Source organism: Sceloporus undulatus, chromosome 4 (genome assembly GCF_019175285.1).
Source record: "Sceloporus undulatus isolate JIND9_A2432 ecotype Alabama chromosome 4, SceUnd_v1.1, whole genome shotgun sequence".
NCBI lineage: Eukaryota > Metazoa > Chordata > Lepidosauria > Squamata > Phrynosomatidae > Sceloporus > Sceloporus undulatus.
The window spans coordinates 75,373,950-75,393,882 of NC_056525.1; the positions used below are offsets into that span (position 1 = coordinate 75,373,950).

The following is a 19,933-nucleotide window of genomic DNA, read 5'->3' on the forward strand; positions in this document are numbered from 1 at the left end:
TTGCTATTTTCTGCTAGTAGGATGATTTAATCTACGTATCTTAAATTGTTTGGGTTCCTTCCTCTAACCTTAACACCCCTTGCCCTCCCTCAAGCATATTCCTGCTTTCTATATGATATATTCAGCATACAAGTTAGACAGATTTGACCCCCTTGACCATTGGAAACCATGGCACTTCATATTCCATCCTGACCCACTATATAGTGAACAAAACAATACGTAGTGGACAAAGTCCTCTAATTCTAGGCATCCATATATGCATGTGCGCTCCTTTATTGGGATGCCTCTGTGCTTCTTAACTCTATATTTCTCTCTCTATATATAAATATAAATAACTGCCCTATATAAATGAACAACAACAATAAATTTCAAATAATTTAGTGTGTGTGTGGGTATGTGTGTATTCCATTTGAGATTTACTCTTTCTACTAGAGAGAGAGATTTCAAATAATTTTGTATTTATTTTCTTCAGTGTGTGTGTGTGTGTGTGTGTATACTGTGAATAAAATAAATACAAATTTGAATATTTCTCTCTATATAAATATAAATAAACACCCTATATAAATAGATAATAATAATTTTCAAATCATTGTGTGTGTGTGTGTGTGTGTGTGTGTATATATATATATATATATATATTCCACTTGAGATTTACTCTTTCTAGTAGAAAGAAATAATTCAAATAATTTTGCATTTATTTTCTTCAGTGTGTGTGTGTATATATATATATACTCTGTGTATATATATATATATATATATATATACTCTGTATATATACTGTGTGTATATATATATACACACATACTCTCTCTCTCTGTGTATATATATATATACACACACACACACACACACACACAGTGAAGAAAATAAATAAAAATGATTTGAAATATTTCTCTCTCTATAGATATAATCACCCTATATAATAGGTAATAATAATAATTTCAAATCACACACACACACACACATATATTCCACTTGAGATTTACTTTCTAGAAAATATTTCAAATCATTTTGTATTTCCTGTGTGTGTGTGTGTGTATATATATATACATATATATATTATGAAGAAAATAAATAGAAATGATTTGAAATCTCTTTCTCGCTCTTTTAGAAAGAGTAAATCTCAAATGGAATGTGTGTGTGTGTATGTATCTTTCCTTCCACCACTCCCTTCTCCTTCTGTGTCATGTCTTTTTAGATTGTAAGTCTGAGGGCAGGGAACCGTCTAACTAAAAAGATTGTATGTACAGCGCTGTGTAAATTTACAGCACTTCATAAATAAAGGTTAATTTTTATATATATATATATACACACACACACACACACACACACACACAATGATTCAAAATTTATTGTTATCATGTATTTATATAGGGTCATAAATTTACATGGCCCTTTACAGAAACAATCAAGTCAAAACATTAAAACCTGCCAAAGGCCTACCATCTAAGTATATGATAGTATATATAAATCTAAGAGATTTAAGGAGCAGAGTACCTATATATAACATAAATATTACATAAATATTATATCTATATATGTCTGAGAAACTCTCTCCATGTTAATGGCAGTTCTCAAGGCAAGGTGGGCTTCATGCAGAGGGACTGAAGAAATGAAGAAAGAATGAAAGAAAGAAAGAATGAAAGAAAGAAAAAGTGGGTTGAGAGTGGGACATTTTCCTTTTCATCCGGAACTGAAGGCTGGCATGTGTTTCAGACCGAGGATCCTAAAAGTGGGACTTAGAGGGAGGAATTAAAGAGATGCACAGGAAACTCTTTCCCAACCCATCCTCCAAATATATTTGATGGCTGTGTCCTTTGGATGTTGAGGGTCGAGTGACTGGAGATAATCACCGAGTTTGATTAAGAAGGTTTGTGCAGAGGGTCTTCCCCCCCCCCCCTTTGATTTTGTTTTCCTTTGAGGCTGAGAAAGTGTGGCTCCAACAAGGTGGGTCTCCATGAGCCAGGATTTGAACCCTGGTCTCCCAGAGTTGTAGCCCAACCAGTCTGAAGCCACTGAACCAGGCTGGCTCTTGGAGATACCATTATATCATCATAAATAGAGTGTTAAAAACCCTTTACTTCTTGCAGGTTTAGGAAAGAAGTGGCAGCATTTTAATCCTGCCCAGTTCATTTGGATCCTGGGAAAGCTTTCTATGGAAGATCTTTAACCAACCTTTTGGGCTTCTCTCCTGTCCATGTGTCCCTTCTACAGCTTCCTTAATTATTAATTAATTATTATTTCCTGCTACAAGAAGGTGAGTATCTATGTAACACATTGGCTGCACCCACACTGCAGGAATAATCCAGTTTGAGACTGCTTTAACTTCCCTGGCTCAGTGCTAGGGAATTGTAGTTTGTTGTGGCACCAGAGCTCTCTTGACAGAGAAGGCTAAATGTCTCACAGAACTACAGTTCCCAGAATTCCCTAGCACTGAGCTGTGCCATATAAAGTCTCAAACTGGATTATTTCTGCAGTGTGTTTTGGGATGTTGGTATTGAATTACTGGATAATTACAGTTCCTGGTTACAATTCTGTTTTTGTGAGAAGTGGAATGAATGTATTTGAGCTTCTTGACTCTTTGGTGAACTAGTGAAGACAAATAATTTGTCTGATGGAAAAATATCTCACGAAACTACAGCTCCCAGAATTCCACAGCATTGAGCTGTGCCAATTACAACAGTGTCAAACTGCATTAATTCTGCAGTGCAGATGCAGCCCAAGTCTAGGGAAAGGTGTGTTACAACTTATTTCACTCGTGTTAGTCTCAAGGGTGCTACAAGATCCCCTTGCATAGTAATAGTCCAGACTTAACACGGCTGTGTCTCTGAATTCCACAAATTTAATGATTGCTTTCATTAAATACAAGACAAATGTAACCAGACTTTTCATACTCTCTAACGTATCACAGGACACATGTGGGAAGGTAACATCAGAACATGGTCAAGATGGCAAAAGTTATAAATGTGGACGAGCACACAAGCTAAGAGTGGCTGCTGCAGTTTGCTTTTGCTCTGTCAGAGAGCTCTGGTGCCACAACAAACTGCACTTCCATAGCACTGAGCCATGGCAGTTAAAGTGGTGTCAAACGAGATTATTTCTGCAGTATGGACGCAGTCAGTGAGGATCAGGGGAAACATGGAAAAGCAGAACGAAATACCAATGAAGTTGGCACTGCTTGACTACCTCAGAGAACCTCAGGAAAGGGAGGGAGAGGATCCTTAGGATAAAAACTGAGGATGGGACAATGGGAATGTATTTAGGTTATACCTGGTAAAACCAAGTTATGCCTATGAGCAAGCTAAAAAGCACATATGGCTTTTATCTTTTGCTTTTGCGGTGTGCAATTAAGCTGGCAGCTGGGCTAAGCAGACTCATGCATCATACTGAAGTTTGGTTTAAATAGAGCTCTGGGACTACTTGTACTACAGGTTGAGTCTTCCTTATCCAAAATGTGTGAGATCAGAAGTATTTGGGATTTTGGAATACCTTTATTTGCATATATGTACATAATGTGATATCTTGAAGATGAGACCAAGTCTAAGCACAGAATGCATTTATGTTTTATCTACAGCTTATACACATAGCCGGAAGGTAATTTTATGCAACATTTTAAATAAATATGTGCACGAAACCACATTGGTGTGCAATGAACCATCAGAAAGCAAAGATGGCACTATCTAAGCAACCCATGAAAAATTTTGGTTTTTGGAGCATTTTGGAGTTATGGATAAATTCAGCCTATATACTTATGATGTCCCACACCAGCACAGACATTAACTCCAAACAAATGCTGATAGTATGTGACTTCAGGGCTTGCAGGCAAGTGCCCTGTCACTCCCATTATTGGTTTGGTGAATGGAAGCGGTTTCAAATGCTGAGACTTCCTACAGCAGTATCGACTCATGGGCTATATAAGATTTAACCCTGCAAGTAGGTTAGGGGTATTCTGTTTCACCTGCCTGTGCTATTCAGTGATCCTTTCCCTTCTCTTTCAGAGCATATGAAAATGTTCTCTCTCCTGAGACACTGTTGCTCCCAAATTCCTTTGAAGGTAATGTTGCCTCAAACAATTTTGGTCTTTAAGATGTGTCTGTAGAGAAAGCTTATTACTAAACCATGTTGCTCAAAACATCAGGAATACGATGTAAAATCACATGTGTTTTTTTCCTGTATTAGTAAAAGACTCAGGTGGAAGTCATAAAGACTAACTGATAAATGAAGGATTATATGTTCGTTGTATTGCTACATGTCTAATTCTGCAACACTTGGTGCTGACTTTATCAGAGACACTATTGGACCTCATAGGCCATCATTATCACATTGGACCTTTATGATAAAAAAATAAACACTTGTGATAAAGTATCTATAATAGGATTGGGTTCCAGATTGCCTGTTCTCTCATTGCCTGTTTATTTCAGTCCAGTACCTCGGAGGGGGTGGACAAATAGACAATCGGGGAAACATCCAGGAGTGGTAATTCTCCTTCTCCCTCACCTACATTTTGTTTCACCCTCTGAAGGTTTTCATTAGGGATACAGCCCCTAGAGTTCTTCATCCCTGATCTGCAGCTATGTTGTTAGTAACTGTTAGCTAAACATTTTCTCTCTCTCTCTCTCTCCACATGATCAAAAAACACAATCCTACTCTATTAACAAAAGTTAGAAATCCATCAGGTTATACCTTTATTCCTAGTTTTATATGCTTTGAAACAGATTCACAATTTTTGTCACACTGGGTGCAAAATACTGTAACAAACATTAATGTGTCAGGCTTGCAAATCAAAACAATATAAGGAGGAATAGGTCCCTCGAAACATATGGCTTAAACTCCATGATGGCAAGACCCATGAAATGTTCCCAATCACTCCCAAATAAGGGTTTTACTTACCATTAAGGATTTGACATGTTCCTGCATGCTTCATGTCCCTCAGAAATTTGATAGCAAATACATTATTTAGTCTTACGTTAGAATCACAAGGGGAATCAGCTGATGGCTTCTTCTGAGTTTTGCTTTATTCCAGCAACATGCGAAGCCAGCCTGCTCTGTGGATCATTTGTGTAGAATTCCCTGCCAATTTTAGCAGTCAGTCTTCACTAATCAACCTTAGTGCCAAGGAACACAGGAAAACCTGATACCTGCCCAGTGACTAGAAATCCTTCCCTGCTTTTCTTCACTGAAATATTTTGAACAACTGTATTATAGTGAATTCTAATTTTATTGAGCATTTTTTACATTTGCTCAGGAAAATATCTAATTATTGTTTCCATATATCACTTTATGAATCCTAACTTTGTATGTTACTTTTTGATTTATATTTGTTACAACTGTTGTAAGCCACTCTTGAGTCCCAAAATGGGAAAAATACGATATGGAATGAAGAATGATATGGAAGCCTCTGAGGCTGTAGCACTGTGGTTGTGTATGTGTTTAGTCCCTCTGATGGGAGTCTACTGGGGATTTGAAATAGAAGTGGGGCTAAAAATATTTAAATCATTACCCGTGTCTAATTAAAACACAGAAAACACTGGCCAGGGTTCCTAAAACTATCATTCTAGAATACTGTTAATAAAGAAATGATTACATTTGAAATCAAGTGTAAAGGAATAATTAACACAGGTCTGAATGATGTCAAACAGTAATAGTTTTTTTGCACTGTATTTTCAGGTAGCATATGTTCAAAGATTTTCACAGCCAGGAAGGAGTCATACTATCTGCTCTTCTATTCCCTTCAAATATGGTCTATTTGTCTTGCCAAAATTGAAGCTAATAAAGCAGACACCAGCTTGTATGATCAAGGCACAACATTTCCATTGCTCCTTCTGCAATTTGAAGAAAAAAAAGCCTCCAGAGCCTGAACCCCGTGAACTGGATCTGTTAAGATATGACATGCCATCATTGAAGGACACTCCAAAGCCTGCTCTCTACTTGGGTTTTGCAGGATTAATCCCGTTTGTTTCAATACCATTGTTCATGGCTGTGCAGGAGGCCTATTATCCAGAACTGGTGTTTGCTCAAATTGCATATGGTGCCTCTATAGTTTCTTTTCTTGGAGGAATCAGGTGGGGATTTGCTCTTCCGGAAGGCAGCCCTGCCAAACCTGATTGGATTAATCTGAGTAACAGTGTTGTTCCTTCTTTACTAGCCTGGTTTGCCTTGCTTTTCAAAGATGACACCACTCAAGCTGGAATCATGGTTATAATTGGCTTAGGAATAGCCCTGCATTATGATCTTGCCCTCCTTCCCACTTATCCCCGCTGGTTCAAAGCTTTGAGGGCTATCCTAACTGTAATAGCTGCATGTTCACTGATTGCCACAATATGTATTGTGAACATTTATCCAGAGAAGAGTCTAAATCAAAATGAAAATGAAATTAAAGTATTGAAATAAATAAGACAAAAAAATACAGTGCCCCTTGAAACAGAGGGCAATCCCTCATGCGATATTCACAGGACTGTCTTGCATAAAATGGGATTTTTGTTCCATAAGGAAGGTTACTGTGAGAGAAACTGAGTTCTCTGCTTCTGAATGTACAGCTGTGGGGAAAAAAGGTAGAAGGTCAATGTCAAAGGCCTAAGAGGTGCTTTGCACATTAGAAAATAGATGTGATATGCTTCTGCTGTAACAGTAAGACTCATCCACAATGATGGCACTTAATTATCAGGTTTTAAGTTTTAATTTACACAGATCTATGCAGAAATAAGCCCTACTGAACATACTGGTATTTGTACTACAGAGAGCATGGTGTTTCAGCCTTAACACTTAAGGAGTAAGAAGCAGTAAATCTGAAGCATACTCTGAAGAAATAGTTATTTGGACAATGAATATAATAAGTGCCCTGTTAAAATTAAATCCAGCATTCTCTTTCCAATGGCAGGCAGGACACGATACATCTTTCAAGTTCACAGGTAATAAACAATTTATGCTATTGGGCATTCTCATTTAGTACCAGTGAATTCTATATTATTTTTGTCTGTCTAGCTATTGATATTTAATTACATTCAATTTCAAAGCCAATTGTCAATACTCTTTCTTTTACTGTAATTAACTTTAGTGGATTATTACAAGAACCTGATACTACAAACACATTTGGATGTCACTGATGATTCTTTTACGAAATGTTCTATAAAGGAAAGATATCACATCTTGTTAATCTGTATTTACTAAAATTCAGCCGCTGATAAAAGTGATTACATTCTAGTGTCAAGGCTGCAATATTCTACTCTCTTTCTTAAGATTAGACCTCCTTAAATTCAATAAGATTTATTTACCAGTAATGAGGACTAGGGTGTAAGGCATATATACCTAGAATTAAATTCAGTTGGTCAAATGAACACTCTGCAGATTCTAAATTTAAGTGACCTGAAGTTCTGCGAGGATCCCAGCATTGCGTAACCTCTATTGAGACTATTTCTTACACAGTTTCAAGGTAATACTTTTGCACTAGTCAGCATATGCACCACACATGATTTTTCCTTGGGCTGGACTTGCAGTAGATAAGGCATCCTCTATCATATGAAGAATACAAATTTGAGTGAGGGACCCCTCAGACCTGTTCTAAGCATGGAACAACACTGTTTTCCAAAGAAGAGGTGGTTGTTCCTATGTAAAAAATAAAATACAAAGAAGAGTAATGACGGAGTTCTCATAAGGTGATAATTCAAGTAACAGCTTTACAGATTTAAGCCACTTCTTTCTTCAGTGTGCAATAATAATTCCATACAATATGTGTGTCAATAACATGTTCCTGGAAAACAATTTTCCTACTACACGTTCGCAGCACTCAGCCATACTGATGCATATCAATTCAGATTTACCAGTATTTGTTATGGACTAACATACAGAAGAGGAAAGAGTGATCTAGCTCTAGCACATGCAAAACTAAACCAACATCGTATGTTGCCTTTGTTATTACCACTTCCATCCAACTCATTTCTACTGGTAATGCTCAAATGTCATTATTTGTCGTTTCAACAGGAAAGCATGGGGTATGATGGGTATCCTTTGGAGGTTTCTTTTATTTATTTATTTATTTAGGTATTTATATCCCGCCCTTCAGCCCTAATGGCTCTCAGGGTGGCTTACAATAATATTTTTAATCAGACAGTTCCCTGATTAAATTATTCCCTGATTATTATAGCTTAAATTAAAAGATTCTATAGTTAACGATACTATAGGCTGGAGAAAAATGATGCCCAGAGCCAGGTTCATATTACCAACTTGGAAGAAAGTTACTGTATTTCAACAGTAAAGCTGTTAAAAGAATTGTGATCAATCTTGAAAAGAATAAATGTAAGATGTAAGCTGCATATCTCCTCATTGTGTATATCAATGGGAAGGAAATTTCATTTTAAAATCAAACTGTCTTCTGCTTATTTCTAAATGCATTCAGCTAAAACATTTTTTGGATATTGTTCTACAGAATAGATCCATCATTACTTTGTTGTCTTTCTCTAAGAAAAACAAATTATGCAATAAAAAACAGAAGCCAGCTCTTAAACAGTTAATGGGTTTTTATGACAATAAAACCTGGATGTTTGGGATTCTCATTAAGAATTGGTGCAATCAGTGTAACTCTAAATATACTTCACTTCAAACCTCATTCTGACTGTGCCCTAGAAATGACAAAAGACTTCCGAGACAGCAAAGACTTCATGTCTATGAAGAATAACTGTCAAGAATCAAAAAATTCCTTGTATTCTTGTATGGTCCACAAAGAAGCATATTAGTACAGCCAATAATAGTAACTGTAACAGGTGTTGGTTCATTATTTTGGAGATCTGTATGTCCAATAACTGCAGATACACTCTCAGGAGGATGCATCCTCACTTTATCACATTGACATTCACACCCCAAATATCTGTTTTTTAAAAAAGTTCTGTATTCGTCAAAGCACTGCAACACCTCCTTCACAGCGGCTGGTGATCATGTTAGCAATTTCGGTCCATGCATCCATATGTGGGTTATAAACCTCTACAGAGTCTGAGGTAACTGGAGCAGCTGAATCATAGCTAGCAGTCCTTCCTCCTATGGCATAAAGGAGACCATTGACAGCTACAACACAGACTCCAGCTCTTGGGGCTTTCATCGAAGCAACTTCCACCCATTTTTCCTGATGATTAAAACAACAATGTTAAAAGCTATGTTTTTGTGCAGTATATTTTTCTGCAGAAAGAGTACTCTAAATTTACATTTAACAGATATATAAGGGGTTTGATAGGAAAGGTTCTCTCAAACTGAATATTCTGCTTTCTTGTTATGAAAGTTCTAACTTCTGTTAGTGACCAAGTGTAAAACAAAGGGTTTGCATGTATTCAGAATAATTAAATCACAGTAAACATTTGAAATGGAACAGGGAACGACAACAGACACCAAATAGATCTAAAGTGGCATTTTCTTAGACTTAAATGAATGGACACAAAAATAGTTTCATGACTGCCAACAGTGCTAGCCAGTCAGTACCCTGCGTAGCCAAAAAGGGAGATAAGAGAGAGGTGGCATCATGACTGTCATAATAGCCAACTAGTTGATATTCCACATGAACGCCTTCTATTTCAAACAAGAACTAATGAATTCAGTTTGGTTGGAAGTTTCTACATTTATTCCTTAATGACTCAGTGCAGATGGACTACTCAAGCTATGTACATCTGTGTACAGCCATACTTAAAAGGGCTTATACATTCCTGATAGTAGATTCAAAGAAATATACAGTTAACTGAACAACTCTACACAAATCCAAGACAAATTAATAGGTCTTGCAACCTGATTTCTGGAAAGTGGACCTACCTCTTCAAAAGAGTATTTTTCAACAGTTGGAAGGGCATCTTGAGTCTCATTATATCCTCCAACAGCATACATACAGTCATTCAGAGAAGCCACCCCCAAGTAGGCTCTTCTGGTGCTCATTTCAGGGAGTGTAGACCAGCGCTTAGATATTGGGTCATAGACTTCCACAGAACACAGTTCTATTCCTTCATTGCTAATGCCCCCAATAACATAAATTAAACCTAAAAATACAATGGTTTACAATTAAACTCATGCCACCTACACACACACACCCTGATGCAGATCCTTGGGGGCAGTTTTACTTTCCTCATTCCAGTAATACTAAACATAATCACTGTAATGAGGGAGAGGCTAAAGTTTCCTCGCCTCCATTTCAGATCACTGAAGCGGGAGGGAGGCTTTCTTCACTCAGCAATACTATTCATTATACAAACCGGAAGTGTCCTACTCCAGAACAATTCAGGATCACTGGGTAGAGGGAGACGTTTTTAACATCAGTTGTACTAGAGGGGAAAAGTGCATAAGAGTACTCTCATAAACCCTTTTCCCCAGCACTTTAAGGCTCTGCTAGAAATGTGTGAGAGAGAGCAGTAATTATTGCTTGTCCCATTATCTAGAACTATGCTTCCAACAGCTTGTCACATAGCTGTTTGACAGGCTGGTGGGAGTCCTATTTTGTTGAGAAGCAGGTGTGCAAGCATGACCCTAGGTGCTTTGCATGACATAGGTGGCAAATGGGTAACAATCTGGCAACGCTGTGGGGGGGAGGGGATGCGTTACAGACCACAGGGCATGTGCTACTCACACCTGCCTTAATTGAACTGTTCTTAAATAAACACCTAAGCCTAAGAATGATTTTCCCCTAAGTTATTTTGTCCAATATATTACCTTTGAAAAATAATTTTTGCACTGCACAATTCAAAACAGCAAGCCTCTTGTGAAGATGTTTAATTTATCAAGCACAATCGGAGGTTTGCAAGATCCACTGGATCAAATAGTGGAAGTCAAATAGTGAGTGCACACAGGATGCACAGGAAGCAAAATATTTTGCATTGCAAATACAGCACATAGTTCCATATAGCATTCTGATTTCTAGGCGGAAAATTGTTATTTAATCAGAATGAATGCTATCCATTACATTATTAGCAACAAGCAACATTTACCAAAATATTCCAATTTACTTACCTTGTATTTCACAGCACCCAAAATTGTATCGTGGTACAGCCATACTGCCCACAACCTCCCAGCTATTTTCTTCCGGATCAAAGCGTTCAATTGAGGTGCCAATCTCAGCTCCTACCCAGCCTCCTGAAAGCACAGCACAGGTAAGAAATACAACAAAATTAAATGTTCACCATCTCCTTAAGGCAACCCTATATGTGGTTAATATTAGCAAGAGAATGCAGTGTAAAACACTAGCCTAGCAGCCATAACACATATTATTCTATTCATTTATATTTTCCAAGTAACCCATCATTATTATTCTCAACCACCTAAATATAAGAGGTCATGTACAACTATCACTAAAAATCTTCAGTTTTCTGACACTAGAAAATTATAGAACAAGCAAGCTGGAGATGAAGCAATACTGAACAGCAAGTACACCTGACCTTGCAATCTTTTAACATTTTACTGTGGCAAAAAATGTGATTTACCATTGCCAAAAAAGATATATTGCTAGTGTCATACACATTATGCTGTTATTCCTATTCTCAATGGTACACAAAACTAATCATATACTGCTTCAATTCAGTAATCAGAAGACTTGCCAAAGGCATAGATGGTGCCATAACAGGTGCATACTCCTAGACCACAGCGAGGATGGTTCATAGAAGCTACAGCAGCCCATTGCTTTGTAATAGGATCATAGCGTTCGGTACAGTCAAAAATCATGGAGTCTTTTTCACCTGAGAAGTAAAATAGTAACACAGCAAACTTGGGTCTGTTTTGTATTATATATATATATATATATATATATATATATATATATAGTTTAGATCAACAAACAATAACAAATTGATGCAACCAGAAAAAGAAAAAGAAACAAGAAAAAAACAAAAGACAAAGTTACAGCAACAAAAACAACACAAAAAAAGTGAAGAGCAAGAAAGATCACCAAGACTTATCAATTGCAAAGTTCCTGAAGGTTTTCTAGAGGAATGGACATGTATATGTATATTTATATATTTATGCACAGATCACTCTGTGTCTGAGAAGTAGCGAAACAAAAACGTAGGCTTCAGGAAGGTGAATTGTGAATGTTAGGTAACATGCACACACATACACTTTTGTGTGAGTTTGTGTCTGCAGAGCATGGATATGGGATGAGTTTTTGGAATAAGACTGGGCTAAAGATTCCAACCTCTTGCAGTCCCCAATGGTGAAGTTTAGATGTTCTATCTGATGGACTCTATAAATATCACTATGTCTGGATTTAGAATAATATATGCCAATTTCTTTTCGGGTTTCTACATTTAAGTAAATAATTAAAAGATGTATACCGAGCATGAAGAAAGTCCCCCCTTCTCCTCCTCCTAACTCCAGTGATTCTTCACCCTTACCTCCAATTGCATAGACCATTCCTCCCAATACTGCAACTCCCAGCCCACTGCGAGCTTGGTGCAAAGAAGACACAGTAGTCCAGTACTGACTGAAAGTATCAAAACGCTCCACACAGCTGAGAGCTCTGCTATCACTCCAACGGCCTCCCTGCAAACGGGTATATCCACCTATTTAAGAAATAGAAGAAATGGCACAATAGATTTGCTGTCTCATATGCATCTTCCCAATACGTCAGGTTCTGAAGATATCTGAATACTAACAAGGATCCCTACCTACAGCATAAAGGTACTTCCTGGCTTTTCTCCGTGGACGAGCCTTAGCTGTCTGCAGGAAACTGCTAACTTTGCTCTCTTTGGGAGACTTACACACTTCACAGTATTCTTTTAAGAGAGTTTGGAGAGCCACTCGAAGACTGAAATCAGGAACACCTTGGGAAGAAAAAAAAGATGAAAAATTTGGGAATAGCCAACCTACACATAAATCAGATATATGTGTAGGTATGAGTGGTAACATTTTCACTGGGTTATTGGCTTTGTAGCTTCATCCAAACCACATATTTTTCAGTCAACAAATGACTAAAATATTGTATCACCTTTCTCAGTCATCAAAGGCCAACAATAAAATAAAATGCCTTGTAGGATTTCTGGAAAATATTCAGACTGAGATTTTAAGTTTGGAGGAGGAGGAATAGTTTCCAATCTTCTAATGCCATAATTTTGCAGCTGAATTGTACAAATAGCATGATGAGCCATGATCTCTCATACATAAGACATGATTTCTCATCTGTCTTATGTATTTACATAAGAAATTAAAAACACTCCTGAAATCTTCTGTCTTACCTCTCATCTTGACCAGACAGTCAACTGTCGTCTTTTCCTCCAGTGTGGGAAGATATCCAGTGCTTCCCTGCCTGTGAAAAGTGAAATGCCACCATATTCTGCATCATCTTACAGATGGAACCCAGTACTGCTCATACTTGGAAACTTCCAAATAATTACAGCACTATCATGGGTTCCAGCACAGCATGGTGTTAATGTAATGGAACTCTGCTATGGTACCCGTATTTACAGTATAGCTGTTCACAGAATCAGTCCACAGACTTGTAAAGATTTGAAAGTATAAAAATAACAAATTCACACACTATTATATACCTGTACTCAGTTACCTTCTATATATTTCAAGAGTCTTTGTGGGGGTAGCAGTGGAAATCTAACTGTATCCAGTATTTCCACGACATATTTCTTTCTTTTCCCTAGATCCTTCAGAATCCACTGCATTGCAGCTATGAAAACTTGGTACTCATCTTCTATGCTCAGCTCTTCACTTCGCAAGATCTTAATAAGCTGGTCTTTTGTCAGAGTGAGAAATTCTTCCCCATTCTGTATATCCAAGAAATGGACATGGATATAGTTCTCTGTAAATTCTAGAAGATCATGACAGGCAATATGCTCAGAGAATTGGAAGAGTCCAATGCAATTCCCAGGATCAATCTGTCCCTTCAGAAATTCACAGCAAAGGTCTACTACCTCAGTGAGTTGGAACATGTCTGCTGCTACAATCAGCTCCTGGACGTTATTCTCACCAATGCTGACTATGCCTGAATGTATAAGGGAAACAAACTTTTAGACTGTATGAAATCTTGACCACAGTAACACATAATCTGTTTACAATTTTTTTTCTTGAACAATATACACTGGTCCCTCCACATTTGCGGCTTTGACTTTTGCGGCTTTGATTATTCATGTATTTTATTAATATGTTCTCTCTAGGCATATCTAGATCCTCCAGTACAAATTTATGGTCAACTTTAACCAAAAGTTGCACTGAAGGACCTAGAGATTTCTAGAGAAAACACTCCACTAGACATTCATAGCTCCTCCAGCGTAATTCTATGGTCAGTGCCCAGCAGATGATAAATCTAGAGATTATTACAGAGGTGATCTCTCAGGTAAAAACATAGTGTTTTTGTTATTTGAGGTTTTTCCACATTCACGGGGGTACTGTATCCCTAACCCCAGGGAATGTAGAGGGACGAGTGTAGGTGTACTGGGGAGATGATCACACCCGGTTCTTAAACCGCAATTTCATTGGAAGAGAAGTGGTATCAGTAACATTGATTGCACAATGCCACTTCCCTCTCGTAGCTGCCCCATTCTTGCTGCATCCTTTTTCATTCACAGAGGAAACCTGTGAATGAGCTGCCAATTGTGCAATGCCTCAGGTGTGAAAAGCCATTCCCTGGACATTCATGCGAATGGCAATCATGTAGTGTCACTGTACCCTGCATGCCCCCTTTCCCCCCTCCCCCTTAGTATTTTTTTTTTAATTCCTGTTTTTGTGCAGTTTTTTTGTCTGGAACGCTGAAGCCTTGAAGTTTCAAAAAAGTCTTTTTCAAAAGCTTAAATTGAGGCTGCAGTGCTCCATGATGGAAAGACCAGTATCCTTCTATAGTTTTCAATAAATTTTATTTTCAGCTTCCTGGACCAACTTTTGTCAGATTCACGGCTGACCATTCCAAACCCCTATATTGAAGAATGCATTGATGATTATGGTGATGATGTTGTGCCTTCAGATTATAACTCTGACGTACAGTGTCATAGGATTTTCTTGGCCAGATTTCCTCATAACAGATTTGCCACTGCCTTCCTCTTAGACTGATAGAGTGTGATGTGGTAAAAGTCAGCCAGTGGTTTTTATGCTGATTTGTTGTTGCTGTGTGTCTTCAAGTCATTTCTGACTTATGCCAATCTTAAGGTATATTTGTATTTAAAACCTATCACAGGGTTTTCTTGGCAGGTTTTTTCATAGTGGGTTTGCCATTGCCATCCTCTGAGGCTGAAAGTGCGTGACTTGCCCATGGTCACCCAGTGGGTTTATATGGCTGAGTTGGGGTTCTTGATCAGGGATTCAAAACTGGTTCTCCCAGAGTTCTAGTCCAACACTCGAACTACTACACCATACTGGCTGTCTATCCACAAGTTACATTACAATAAATAAAAGTTTTATTAATTTGTTTATACTGAAATCAATTTTCATTAAGAAAGATGTGTCACTAGAAGCTGCATTAAACAGTTACTGTTAACTGTTAATGTGAATTTGTTTTGAAACGGCACTAAAAATTACACTTAGATGAAAATGTCGATACAAGACAGAAATTGCTCTCCTTTCCTTTTGTAGAAGTAGAAAATAGAAATGTTTACGGCAAAGTGCAAATAAAAATGTGCCTAAATGCCTGTTTTACAATTTAAAAAATCCCCAAAATTAGCATTTTAACTTTCCTTTCATTAATATAGGTCAGGGGTAGGCAACCTGCGGCCCGTGGGCCGGATGCGGCCCGGCAAGGCCTTGGGACCGGCTCCCGCCCAGTCCTGCTGCCGATTGCCGCCGGAGCCTTTGGCCTCTCATGTGAGGGCGTGGGGCCTTTGGTCTATCAGGAGGAGGCGGGCAAGGGGGGCAATTGTCTATAGAAGCCTCCGAAACATGCATTTATATTAACATTTTTTTAAAAATCAGCAAATTTTTTGCGTGTCCTCCATTTGAAAATTTTGTCCTACATTTGTCCCAGTTTATTTATTTAATTATTTTTAAAAAAACATTTAATTATTTATTTTTTGGCATCGGCCCCCCAGTTGTCTGAGGGACAGCAACCCGGCCCCTGGCTCAAAAAGGTTGCCTACCCCTGATATAGGTGGTATCCAGACCGGCGCTTTGCGCCGGCCTGTATACATGCTAGGGTTGCCTCGAGGCGTCCTTTACAGATACCCCTCAACTCTAGCATGTAACCGCGGCATTGTAATGGCGGCGCCCTGTCCATATGGGTGCTGCCATTATGACATCACGGCTGCACCACCTCCAAACGGAGCGGCATGGGCGTGATGCATGTGTGCCGCTGCAGGATGCTTGTGGCGCCCTTTCAGCGGCACCGGAAGGAGCTCCGAAACGGAGCTCCTTCCGCCGCTTGTATCGCTGGCACAGACTCTACACAGCTGCACCAGCAATACAAAAGAGAAAGGGGCCGAGCAGCCCCTTTCTCTGTCTCCCCGCTGTTGTCGGGGTGTCTTTGGGGCATGAATCCCCAAGGACATCCCTTTTCAGGCCGCAGGGTAGTGGTTTTTTGCCGCTTCCCCGAGGCCTGGAAAAGCAGCGGATTAGGGCCTCTGGGGCTACCACTGAGGCCCCAATCAGTCGGGGAAAGGAGCAATCTGTATCCCGCCATAGTTATGTATCTTGAGGTCTGATTACTAAATCAAACTTATTTTTTTGCAAGCATAGTAATCTTGTGACAGGAATGTACTTTCCAGCTGGCTAAAAAAATAATGGCTACTTACTAAGTCTTGGCAGTCACAGTTTGCTAACCTTATCAAAATATTACATCTTCAAATTAACTGAAGCTGACATGAGTTTATTTGAAAAAACAAGTGACTAAGTTCCAAGAAGATAGCTCCTTCATAATAAAATAGTGCTATCATATACAATTCACTGTATTCGTAGTTTTTTGTGGGCTATGTGGCTGTGTACTGGAAGAGTTTATTCCTGCCCTTTCGCCAGCATCTGTAGCTGTATTCTGTTTTACTGTTAATAACCATCAGCCAATAAAAATTTTCAAATTATTATATTATAGAATATGCATGCATAATGTGTGCACACTTAAATCCTGTTGTTCTTTTGTTCCAATTGCGACAAACAAAAACTCTTCTTGCAGTGGCATCTCAAAAATCCATTACGTAAGAATTCATTAACCACAGTTTCACCAAGATAAGACAGATTTTGATAGAATTACTGTTAAAGAGTAAATCAACACATTAGAATCACAAGCTTCTCATGTCATTAAAACACTGCCACAAAATATAGACATAATTTACCTGTGTAAATAAAGTCTAGGAGGATCTGAAAAATGTCAGCATTCACGCCCATGATCTGTACAGTATCCTTTGAAGCCTCTCTCATCCCTCCAGCAAACAGAGCTGCAAAGTAAGGGCTGCTTGCAGCCAAGACAAGACGGTGGACCTTAAATACTTCTTCACCAACCTGGAGCTGCACATCGCAGAAGTGGTGTCCACATCTCATTTTGTTGATCTGGGCCAGTATAAGACGCGCATGCCTGTCTGCCAAGAAAGGGAACTCACTTGTGCTAGGACAAGCCATGACAGGGTCACAGAAGAAGCGTGTGAGTGATAGCCATAATCTCCTGAAGAAATGACAAGAAACATGTTGAAAATTACAGATGACGTCAGGGCTGAAAACATGAGTGACAATAATTTACATTTTAATAAAACTAGGACGCTTTCAAATATTATTATTTCAATGTGGTAATCAATCCCAGGTGTGACTTCACTATTGAGAAAGTAATGAACTGATGAGAAAGTGAAAAATCAAATAATGGATATTGAAATTTTCTTCATTTTTTTTTCCTATTCACTATCCAGCTGCCACTTTATTACTTTCCTATTTCCTCTTATTTCTCCCTCTATGTTTTAGTGGCCCCGTTTGATAAATACAATGAGCCTTTTGTATCCACCAGGGCTGGGTTCCTGGACTCCATGGATGAACTTTATCAGCTCTGTCAACCTTGTGTCCAGGAGGAATTTCAAAATGTCCTCCATTTTGAACATGACTAAGAAGCAAGAATTTATATTTATATTAGCATTTCTAGCTTTTATTTGGTAATCTTGAATATCCAACATTTTACGATGCCTTGTCCTCCTTTATTCTAACCACTTGAACCTCCAGACTGATTTTAATAGGGCCGAAAATGTTGTCTAATCTCAGCACAAGGAAATGAGTGACACATAATAATAATAATAATAATAATAGGATTTATTTATATGCCACCCAACCACTGGGAATCCAGGCAGCTTACAACAGAGGGGATAATAGATGGTTCCCTGCCCTCAGGCTTACAATCTAATGTACACAAATGCATCTGAGGAAGTAGACTGAAGTCTAGGTAGGAAAGCTCATGCTGCCAACTTCTTTCTTTCAGTTAGTCTCAAAGGTGCTACAAGATCTTTCTACATACAGATTCTACAGACTAGCACAGTTATATCTTTGAATTCTTTATATATGTACTTTATTTTTACAATCCACAATACTTGAAATTGTACCATTCAATATAATCATAAAGTATAATTTTCAAATAGACATTACTTACAACCTGATTCACCATATTCATCCAGTTTGTATAAACTTTTGTTGTTTACATCTTGTTATCTTCAATACAGAAGCATATTTTTTAAGTTCCTCTGTGTGTTAAATCCTCATAGTGTGTTTTGATCCTATAAGTAGAGTGGCCTTAAGGAAACCCTAACTTCTCCTTCACCCCCCCCCCCCCACCAAATATCCCCTTTTAGTCCAAAACACACTGCAGAAATAATCCAGTTTGAGACTGCTTTAACTGCCCTGGCTCAGTGCTAGGAAATGCTGGGAACTTTAGTTTTGTGTGACATTTAGCCTTCTCTGGCAGAGAGCTCTGGTGCCACAATCAACTGCAATCCCAAGGACTCCCTTGCATTGAGACAGGGCTGAGATATATTTCGGTATCCATAGGGGGTCCTGGAACCAAGCCCCAGCGGATACCAAGGGCACACTGTATGTGTGTGTGTATATGTATATATATATATATATATGTATGTGTGTATATATATTGGGTGCTAGTATTACAATTATATATAGATATAGATAGATAGATTAGGTTGCTATTATTACTAGATAGATAGATTAGGGTTGGAGAGCAGGGTTCGAATCCCCACATAAAGAAGACCTTGGGCTTGGGCAAGAAGTCACACTCTCTCAGCCTCAGAGGATTCCCATGGCAAACCCATCTGAACAAATCTTGCCAAGAAAAGCCTTAGGGTCACCCCAAGATCCAAAACACACTGCAGAAATAAATAATCCAGCTTGAGACCGCTTTAAGTGCCCAGGCTCAGTGGTAGGGAATGCTGGGAACTGTAGTGTTATTGTGGGCCCAGAGCTCTGTCTCACAGAACTACAGTCTCCAGACTCCCCTGCAGTGTGTTTGTCTGGGCGGCCATCATGAAAGGAGAGGCGTTTCATTCTTGTTCTGTAACCAAAGAGAAAAGCTAGACTAGAGCCTCGCCCCACAGAAAAGACAAAACCCCCGCTTACCTCCGATGGGGAAGGAAGGAGGAGGAGGGGAAAGTAGGAGGAAGAGAACATGGAGGAGGAAAGGCTGGGGCTGGGAAAGGAGCCAAGGGACTCTTTCCTTCCCCTCAGGACGACATTTATTTCAGAGGCATTGAATGGCAGCAGGCAGCGCGAGCTGGGCTCTCTTGCCTCCATAAAGATATAAAACGAAATGTTGACGATGTGGTAATTACCTCAGAGACCCAGACGCCCTCCCTCAGGGTGCGTCTGCACTGGGAAGGAATGGCGCTTCCACTCCGCTTGGGACTGGCGCTCTAGCGCCATCTTATGGATGGATGGATGGTGGAGAGAGTCACTCTGGGGCTTGTCTAAAAAGGCCGCTTTGAGTCAGTCCCTATGTGAGCAGGAAGGAGGTGGAAGATGATAATAATAATAGCAATAACAACAATAGCCATATATATATATATATGACTATTATATA

General features: G+C 38.8%; 2 protein-coding genes across 5 annotated transcripts; one reads left to right on the top strand and one right to left on the bottom strand.

The window, feature by feature from the left end:
• Positions 1-1,725: 1,725 nt before the first annotated feature.
• Positions 1,726-7,144, top strand: TMEM69 (transmembrane protein 69). 2 transcript variants are annotated; one of them, XM_042462855.1, is made up of 4 exons: positions 1,726-1,870; positions 2,091-2,257; positions 3,999-4,054; positions 5,668-7,144. In XM_042462855.1, exons 3-4 carry the CDS (start codon positions 4,004-4,006, stop codon positions 6,388-6,390), a joined length of 774 nt encoding a protein of 257 aa, XP_042318789.1. In that variant the 5' UTR covers positions 1,726-1,870; positions 2,091-2,257; positions 3,999-4,003; the 3' UTR covers positions 6,391-7,144. The 2 variants fall into 2 exon arrangements, with proteins under 2 accessions (XP_042318789.1, XP_042318790.1); XM_042462856.1 differs by lacking the exon at positions 2,091-2,257 and having other exon boundaries at positions 1,756-1,870.
• A 1,532-nt stretch (positions 7,145-8,676) lies between these two features.
• LOC121928315 (intracisternal A particle-promoted polypeptide) lies at positions 8,677-19,740 on the bottom strand. Of its 3 annotated transcripts, XM_042462829.1 has the most exons (9): positions 19,686-19,740; positions 17,211-17,536; positions 13,514-13,945; positions 12,621-12,776; positions 12,348-12,515; positions 11,556-11,693; positions 10,972-11,094; positions 9,787-10,007; positions 8,677-9,112 (listed from the first exon to the last, which is right to left on the bottom strand). In XM_042462829.1, the coding sequence occupies exons 2-9, from the start codon at positions 17,491-17,493 to the stop codon at positions 8,888-8,890; spliced, it is 1,746 nt and encodes a 581-aa protein (XP_042318763.1). In that variant the 5' UTR covers positions 17,494-17,536; positions 19,686-19,740; the 3' UTR covers positions 8,677-8,887. The 3 variants fall into 3 exon arrangements, with proteins under 3 accessions (XP_042318763.1, XP_042318765.1, XP_042318764.1); XM_042462831.1 differs by lacking the exon at positions 19,686-19,740 and having other exon boundaries at positions 17,377-17,525; XM_042462830.1 differs by lacking the exons at positions 11,556-11,693; positions 19,686-19,740.
• Between the last annotated feature and the right edge of the window lie 193 nt (positions 19,741-19,933).